This window comes from Thermobia domestica, chromosome 6 (assembly GCF_964235325.1).
Source record: "Thermobia domestica chromosome 6, izTheDome1.hap1.1, whole genome shotgun sequence".
NCBI lineage: Eukaryota > Metazoa > Arthropoda > Insecta > Zygentoma > Lepismatidae > Thermobia > Thermobia domestica.
In genome coordinates, this window is record NC_137459.1 from 151,842,949 (window position 1) to 151,852,903 (window position 9,955).

The 9,955-nt window shown below is 35.4% G+C and overlaps 1 protein-coding gene across 2 annotated transcripts in view; it reads right to left on the reverse strand.

Annotated features, from left to right (window-relative positions):
- LOC145688270 (histone lysine demethylase PHF8-like) overlaps positions 1-8,507 on the reverse strand; it is a 93,489-nt gene extending 84,982 nt beyond the window's left edge. For both annotated transcript variants that reach the window (XM_081762260.1, XM_081762259.1), the window contains exon 1: positions 8,351-8,507. In XM_081762260.1, the coding sequence (XP_081618386.1) occupies positions 8,351-8,448 (98 nt within the window). In that variant the 5' untranslated portion in view covers positions 8,449-8,507. The remainder of the gene's footprint in view (positions 1-8,350) is intronic.
- Between the last annotated feature and the right edge of the window lie 1,448 nt (positions 8,508-9,955).

Here is a 9,955-nt window from a genome sequence, read left to right on the forward strand (position 1 = left end):
CTTCACGTTCCATAGGCCATAGAGTTAGTTAGTTAGGGTGTGATCCTTGTGGATGTATTAGAGCCTGCAGAAACTGTCAATTCAGAAAGCTACAAAAAGACACTAACTACGGTGAAAGCCCATCTGCAAGTCACACCGGACACGAAAAACTTTCGCCTGCAAGACGATAACACCAGACACCCACACCAGTGTTGCAACCATAGAATTTATTGCAAAATTTGATTGGACTCTCCTACCAGATCTGCCATACAGTCCGGAGTTTGTGACTTCCGTCTCTTCAGTCCTAAGAAAGATGGATTATATGGGCAACATTTTCTTAATGCTTTTATTGTGGGTTGGGGAGGGGGAAAGAAATAGGCTAGCCTCTGCTGGTTCCAATTGGTACGACCGTGGTATACAGGTTCGGATTTTGTTCATCGCGAGCAAAAGTGCATAATGTATGGTGGTGACAATGTGAAAATATGACTTGCTTTATTCTATTGTATAAATTACTTCTCTGTACCGGCACAGTAGTTTCAAAACACATTTATAATAATAAAGGTCTTACTTTTGGAATACGCTCGTAGTCGTACACTTATTCCACTAAAGCAAAAGTAACATAAGGAATACTGATATTTTTATGGCATTTGTAATTCACTTTTAACATGTTATATGCATCATTATCTTCATGACCACATGTGCAAAGGTGATGCAAATGTTATCGATGGTACAAATTCGTTTCTTATATACAGGAAGTTCATGAACAAGACTAAGACTGTAAAAAGTGATCCCTCATACCATCAAAATAAGAAAAAAACTTTAGAACATACGGGAAAAGGTGCATAGTTTGAGCTAGAGCTGTCTAAAACAATGGGAAAAAACATTCCAATGCGCATTATTTCGAACAGGAAGAACCGTGGAACAGACGATGCCCGTTTATAGAAAGTCTCACCTAGACCGTTGAAAAATGCACATCTCAGCAATGTGCAATAGGTGCGCAAGGAATTCCCGAGACGGCATAAGGGACTGTTAGACATGTTCAGACGTAAAGATAGGTCCAAAGTAGGTAAAAAGGATCAAGTTTGCGGAAGGTCGATATTGTACCAAGGGCCAAAATGAGCACATTTTGTACGAACTACGCGTGGTTGCAAAACACAGACGAGAAAATATGAGATATTTAAATTTAATGTCCCACGATTAAGCTCCGTAACAGGGGAAAGACAATTTAACGATTTTGGTTAAGGTTTTCCGTGATTCCGCTCACCCACAACAGACATACTACATGTGGAAGAACACCTGATCATTTCCGCAAGCAACGTAAAAAGTCTCATGGTGCATGTGGGTCACGTTGTAGGTGGTATTGCTGATCAAGTACGGATCAGACAGGAAATGAAATCTTTGAGTTTTACGTCCCACGGTTATGCCGGTTAGGCTAAAGGAGACGGTGAAGATGAGTAATGAATGAAATGGTGGAATGAAGAAAGTGGGAGGAAACGGGAGAACCCCGAGAAAACCCACGCACACGGTGTTTGTCCACCACAAAGTTCACTTGGCGGGGGCTGGGATAGAACCCGGGACCCCTAGCATCAGAGGTGAACGCTCTACCACTGAGCCACCGCGGCCCCCACGGATCAGACAGGATCAATACTATTACCTATAGCATCATGAAAGAATACTCGGGCATCTCTGGGAACAATAAGTACAATTTACACTGAAACAATCCCTCTACCTTGTACTCCCTCCCTCTTTCATGTATGAACATATAAAATTACAAGAAAAGCAAAAAGGAATTGGCAAGTAAATTTGGTATAAACTATTTAACTGTACATAGAATTCCTTCTTACTTAGGTTCTCTTTGCATGTCTCTATAAGTTTATCAATACTAGTAAGTTTAGTACAGTTTCTAGTTACTACTAAGAATGAATGATCAAAAATTCTTTTAACAGATTGAATCCTTTTTTTCTGCAAAACGAAGTGGGTAAAGATAAGCTTTTCTCCCCCTATGGTAGTAATATAAAGTAAAAGTGTTCATAACAGTCAGGATTATCGTATGTAGTTCAACTATTGAACGTTACATCTATGTAAGATGCATATAAAACATATTGTAGCAAGTAACATAAACGACCCCGAGAACAAAACACGGTTGTTGGTATTCTGCCAGTTTAGGCGTTTCATCCTAACTTGCAACGATAATTTCAGTATGAGGCGCTTTAAGAACTTCTTGTTTTTGTGAAGACTAGGATTAATAAGTTCATCAATGAATATTCATGTAATGGGGTTCATGAAGTGCAACAAACTGCAATTGTTGTTGCAAGATCGAATAAAACGTCTAAATTGGTATATACGATGGATGGCCTCTCTCAGCAAGCACATTATCCGGGGAAGGGGAAACGAAGAATGTGGCCTGGGACTTCGGTTACGTATCATAACAGCATATGCCTGGTGGGAATGAGGAAAACCTCATTTAGATGACTGGCCCGAAAAAGCTGTTACACTTTTTCGACCGAGTGTTCCGACCGGGAATCGAACCCGGAGCCGCTCGCAAGTACAATTTCGTTGTTATGTTGATAAATATTTATGTTAGTTACACTTAGTCTTCAATGGAATAAATGGAATGGAATTTTAAAAAGAAATGATTGAACTTTTCAAGCACATTACATTGAAATATCGAAACCAAAAGTATACTAAATTCTTTGTGAATGAAAACAATTTATTACCTCAGCATATGACAATCACAGTAACTATATTTCACTATTTGAGACCAGACATTTGCTACAGTGATTAAGCAAAACACAGCCTGTACTGTTTCTCCACAAACTGAACTTCCTTTTCTGATAAATAATATACTCGTCCAGTATATCCTTCACAACACCAGTAAAACGATGGAGCCAGTTCAAAAGTATGCATAAACTTCACTTCATCATTTTCATCTTTAGATAATGCTAACCAGAAAACAATGGTTATCGTAAACACATATGCAAGATACGAATTACTGCTGATATCCGCGATGTTCATTGGAGGAGAGACCTTTTCTGCAGTATTATGGAAAATTGAACTGAATTCTGGATCAGGCGCTTTGTCCCAATTGTGGTTTGGCTTAGAGGAAAGAAGTGATGATGATATCGTCTTTGCATGAGAAAGTTCTTTATATATATATATATATATATATATATATATATATATATATATATATACGTATATCTATGAACTTCTTTTTTTTTCAGCTGATATATATAAAGTGCATCAAAAATCCCTTACCACGCTTTTAAAAACCCACCCCGATGTAGTTTCAGTGAATGTGAGATGGGCGATACACATTAGGAGCAGGAGGACAATTTTCGAAGTATGTCACGCGTTAAAAAGAAGGCAACACAAGTGGAGAACGAAATAAAAACTAAGATCATTACATAATTAACCCTTCAATATGTTTTTTTTTTAAAGCAAAGTAAAAAACAAAAAGCGAATTCTGATTAAGAATATAATTATGATAATAATTTATTCCGCAGTGCAGGAATTTTACCCATGACATGATTCTTCACGCAACGTAAAATCCCATCAATAATTCGTATATGAGGCGACAAGCCGATCACTGAAACGTCTAAGGTCATGATTAACATAACGGGCGCTTAAGTGAGTACAAACATCAGTAATATTCGATAAGCATCCTATCCTATAACTAAGTAAGAACGGTAATTATTTAATCAATTCACCTTGCTCCTATGCCAACGCAAACTACATTAAGCTTAAATTTATTTTGCTACAAACAAGAATCATATTCGTTTAATTTCTTTTCTTATATTAAAGGCGCTCATCAGTCCTGTCTTCACTTTTTCATTATTCTCTAAATATTGAAGAAACAAAAGATAATCAAAGTTTTCTAGCGTAACTATGGTAACGATAAGAGACGTTATGAAATGATGCGCATACAGAATCTACCGTAGGTAGACAGTCTGTTGTTGATCAGTTTTGTTATGTGTTTACTCTTATTAATTTTGAGTTCTGAAGAGCATGGAGAACTTACTAGAAATCATTAATTAAGAAATTAAATGTACTGACTCACCCTCGCTTTACATACTAAACTGTGTAATGGGACGTAAAACGAAATCAAGATTTAAAGAAAATATACAAGTAGACTGGAAACATGCAGCAAAAGATTCTTCTAGACATTCATTAAATTGTTTAATCACTTACAACAAAAAATTGAATTGAATAAGATGTTAATAATTTCAAGACTGCAGTTAGTAAAAATCTATTAAATTGTGCATTTTATTCTTCCGATGAGTTTCTTAATGAAAAGTATATATATATATAAAAAAAATAGTTCTTCTAAGGTAACAAGGTAACTATACCAATCATTATCTGTTCTACTTAATATTATTCATGTAAAACAGTACCTTCATATTTTGTAACCATTTAATTATGTGTAAATATAATATATATATTAATCACGTTTATGTTGTCTGGCATGTTCTATACCAAAGTGCAATTTAAATATGTACTTGATTTTGTACGCAATAAATACATGCGCAAGCTGCTCATATACGACTATTTCATTCGGATTTGGAGTTATACAGGATGAACCATTTATTTTGACACCCCCTTGTAACTTTTAACTAATGGGCAAAAAATGCTCAAATTTTGTACCATGGAAATATCGACAAGGTGACATTGTTTGGCATGCTGTGTAACAAACAAGGTTAACAGTGATGCCAAACCAAGAAAACGTATTCTTTTTTCAATAGTATTGTGTTAGGTTATTACATATTTCAAATCTGCATGATAAACGAAAACTTACACTGTTACATTTATTATTCAGCGTTCCAAATTAAGGACGCTACAGTATCACAAACATCCAAATTTTGATGGCCTCTACAGCAGTAAAATGCAAATGACACAGACGGGACAATAGACATTTAAAGACTAATATTACGAGCATGATGAATTTGGAATGAATGCGAACAAAGTTACAACAGATTGAAAATTTGATTTTTTCTTGTAACCCTTTATTCTAAAAAGTGTTTAGATAAGTATCTCAACCGATGGCACAGAAAGTTATGGATAAGTAAGAAAATCACAATGCCGTTTACTGCAATTTGATATATCTCAAACCTTTTTGGAGATATGGTAAAAACTTAAGTTTGCAACACAGTTCTAGACTATGTAATTCCAAAAACTTATTGTAATTACATCTACCAAAAAGTATTGTTATAATGTTATAGAAGCAAAGTAAATCAAAAACTGTTTTAAAAAGTTCCTAATACAATATATCAAATTGTTGTAAACGGCATTATGATTTTTATGTCCACTGAAAAGCATTTGCGTAATTCGATATGAAATCTATCTAAATTCTTTTTCGAAATAAAATCCTTTGAAGAAAGTCTAATTTTCAATTCCTTGTAAGTTTGTTTGTATTTGTTCGAAATACGTCATACGATGACTGTAGTATTCATCATTAAGGTACTCTGGAAGTGCATTATCCCGTTCGCCCGACTTGCGTTATTACTGTAGTAGAACCCTCCAAAATTTTGTCATTTTTGATGTGTGTGATACCATAACATCCTTAATTTGCAACACTGTACAACAAGTGTGATATTATATATTTTATTTTTATATGTAAATTTGATATAACCTGATGTAGTGCAATTTAGAAAATATAACTATGCTGGGTTGGCAATACTGTTAACCTTGTGGTGTCACGGAGTACACCAAACAATGTCCTCCTGCCGATATTCGTATGATGCAAAATTTCAGAATGTTTTGTTCATTTTTTAAAAGTTGCAAGGGCGTATCAAGATGAATGGTCCACCCTGTATATGTCTAGAAAAGAGTTTTGTTTTCTACTCGTAATTAAATATATATTTGAGTGTCTAATTGTCAGCTGTATATCGTAGTACATTACTTAGGCATTTAACAATTATTATTTACTTCCTTGCTGAGATACAACTGTATAAGTGGAATTAGAAGAGACCAAATTATAACATTCTTGTACGTACAGTACAAAATATTACTGAGTACGATAAACTAGTTATTGTTTCAAGACGCTAGGATTCTTGCCCAGCTCATCCTGTACGCTCACGGGGCCACATTATCTTTCTTTACAATATGGAATGTATACACAATACGCACTATTTCACTAAATTTTATTAGTTCTTTGACTTCCTCAATATTTTTAGGAATGAAAAAATGTAGGCGGAACAAATAAGCATCCTTAAAACACAAATAAAGTACCTCATTCATTTCTTTACTACAGAAAATCATAATAAATTCTAGTAGGCGATTATCTTAATCGCTCTCCCGTATTAAGCAAGGTTTGCTATGGCACATGCGTATTTTATGTACCTAATAAATACATAATAGTCCTGCATCTCACTAACAGGGTATTATTTGGAGACGATTTTCAAGAATTTGCGTGAATCTATTGTTTTATGGTATTTATTTTCTTCATGTCGACCTTAGAAAAATCATTTTTAGGGGTAACTTCAGGGTGTGGTATCAGAAATGTTTATCTTTTTTCGGATCAATTGAAAGGGGAAGCGCTTCAACCAATCGTCGCCAAATCTTACACAATAATAGCAGTCACTGATAGAGGCAAATTCAATATTGAAAATCTGAGGTTGCTTGGATTAAACTCATTTCAGCTGACCCTTTCGATTTTTGTGCAACAGGGTGCCTATAGTTATGGTTTGAGAAATTCTAACTTTGCGAAAACTCAATTAGGAGAGTTTTGGTATATGTTTGTGTAAAGCTCTCTGTAGAAAAGTTTACTTTAAGATACATCTTTCACTAACGAACGTTGTGAGGCAATGAATGAGAAGAACCTTCTAAAGGTGATATCATTATAGGGGTGGTAATTATGGAAACACGCGTATGTTTTACGAAAACTAACTTCCATTTCTTTCACGTACAATTCTCCCTCGTGGCCAAGCGGTTAGCATACGCACCATTGGCGTGGACGACCTGCGTCCGATTCTCGGTGGGAGCTCATGTGATTCAGTTCCCACGTTAAGCTATATAGGTCCACGTCTCATATAGCCTTACTGCCAGAAGCAACAGTAACGGGGAACGTGGGAAACGTCGTCCCCCCATTTACAATGGGCAAAGATAGGCACGGAGGACTGAGTGATGTCATGGGCCCCCTACCTTTTATAGATCGACCTTTATCCCTGCTCACTGCTGAAAGGGACGCTAAACTCAAAACCAAATATTTCGGGCACAAGAAAGTCATTTTTCTAAGTTTAAATCTTCAGAAACTTTAGAGGTAATCCGGGACTTCACAGTTCTTTGATAAACTTGGGCAAGGTTCTAGAACACAGGTCCCCCTTCCCACTTAACTGTAATAAAGACAGAAAACAACGTGCCCTGCGAGGCTCTAACCAGACTTCACTCGCTGACCCTCGCTCGGCAATACTATGTGAATTAAATATTAAATTCTGGTAAGAAAAAAAAAAAACACTTAACTACTAACTTATATGGAGAGACGTGTGTTCTACAACCTTCCCTTAAACTTGTTGAGGTCGATTATATACTTAAACTACAATGCAGGGGTGGATCCAGGGGGGGGGGGGGGCGATCGGGGCGATCGCCCCCCCCAGAAGAGAAAATTTTCTTATTTTTTTGTATATAAATAATATCCATCCCAAAGTCTGGATCCCTTAAAAGTAGCAGTATGACAACCCACCGCCCCCCCCAGAAGTCGGTCCTGGATCCGCCCCTGCTACAATGTGGAGAATTTTTGTCACAATGAAACTCGTCACACACCTCTTATTGTATTACAAATGGAAGTCATATTTAAATGCGTGTAGTGTTTCTTTGTAAAATTAGGTAGCGGCATTATAGCTTTACTATTGCTAGTCACACACGTGTTTTTTTTTTTTTTTTTTTTTTTTAATGAAAAAGAGAAATTTAAAATGACATTTCTGACAACACTATCTGAGAGCTGTATCGACTACCTCGTATGATCACTAGTCGAAACATTTACTGTATTTCATTTAACATTTACTGGAAGTCTTAATTACTTGTAACTATTTTTAATTCGAGAAGAGCCAAAAATAAATTACGATACTTAAAAATATATTTAATATCTAACAATGGTGTTAGGTATGTACTTCGATAGTAACTATTTTGCGACACAATGTAGTTAATGATCGGTTGTTACGTTCTAAACAATAATAGCATTTCGCCATACAAGAGTTCATGCTACACTTATAAACCTTAAATTACAAATGCAAAATGAAGTTAACTAGTTACAGTTTACAGACGTCCATTTGTAAACAAAAATGTACACAATTCATTAACACCTGATTATGAAAGAAAATAATATTATATAGTAAAATTTTATAAAAATACAATTACTTAAAAATGTAAACTATACCTTATATGGAGCCATGCCTTACAAGCATCACACTGAACCATAGAACGTGTAAAATCATACCCTTGCCCACATAAACAACCCTTCTCTTCAGACGCCATCTTTCTGAAATCAAGGAGTGGAAGCTTTTGAATTCAGAATATCGTATTGCATCGGCAGAAGTACCTACGTTAATGTCATTTGTCGTGTGCTTTCAGAGGGAACAGCTTTGTATATTACATTCTTTCTGAATGTAGTTTCTACGAATTAATATATAGTTAAAAAACAACAGAACCATATTCACTAGTCTACAGTTAGATATACATATTCAATGTTGAAGTGTAATTTTAAATAACTTGCAACTTTTTTTTTATTTATAGATATATCTTCCCTGATTTCTTTTCTGTTTTTACTACAATCTGGGTTCCTGTTGATTTCTGCATTAATAAGGCAAACATGTACATGAGCATCAACATAGCATGAGGGCAACTTAGCTCAGGATTAGAGCACTTACCTTTGGTGTATGGTGTCCCTAATTTGATCTCCGGCCAAATAAATTTGTGGTAGACAGAATTGTGCTCGTGGGTTTTCTCGGGCTACTCCCGTTTCCTTCCACTTTCTCGTTCCAACAATTCTTTCACCAACAATTTGCTTTAACTAAAAGATTTCATTTCATTTTCATCAACAAAAGGTGTTTATTTGCTTGTTTGTTCAAGTTCAGCGTCCCTTTTCTGCATCAAGGCTATATAAGACGTGAATCTACAGTTTACGGAAAAATTCGAACTATCGCAATGCATTCAAATTTCTCAAGGCTCTCACACCGAAATTCGAACCCCGAAACCCGTGCACCGAATTCACGCACATTAACCACTATACCAACGAGAGGAACAATAAACTATATTGTTAATAAGTGTAGAAAGATCATGACATGCAAGATCTTGTAGCCCGTTGTAGTAAATTTGACGCATATTATTTTTCTTTTTCAAAGGAATCACTTCAATAAGTCCGAGCTGAACAAAATTATGATTACCATAGGAATATTTATGGTGAAGAGGAGGAAAGTTAATATGATTACAGCAAATATACATAATTTTAATGCTAACTTTTTGAAAGGAAATTGACGGTTTACGCCTCATTGCATTAACTTTTAATAACATTAAGCTACAAAAATGTTTTCTTCTAACGTAAATATTATTGTATCGAAAATTGATTTATTTTATCTACCTAAGTTTTTTCGTAAGTTATCTGTAGATTAATAGCTTTTACAGAAGGCCAAGTATGATCACCACTCCTCCCAAAAACTTTAGAATAATGTACCGTATGTACAAAAGGAAGAATTCTAATGAGAGGTGCCAAGAATGATTTAAAAACATTTTATCCAGGGTCAGTATCGGAACTTCAGGAAGGGTATCCTAATAATTCTTGATTATATTGCATTATTATCAATGTGTCTTAAGGTTTTATTCCGTACAAAACGGAAAATGTGCTTTTAATTTGCAATGGTCGGTTAAGCACTTTCTTACAATTTGATGTTTCAGCGTTTTCCACGCGTAAGGCGGATTTTCATGCCCGCGTTAGAACGGAAACATCACATGTAGCGTATTCACCGTAAATTATTTTCGTTTTCAT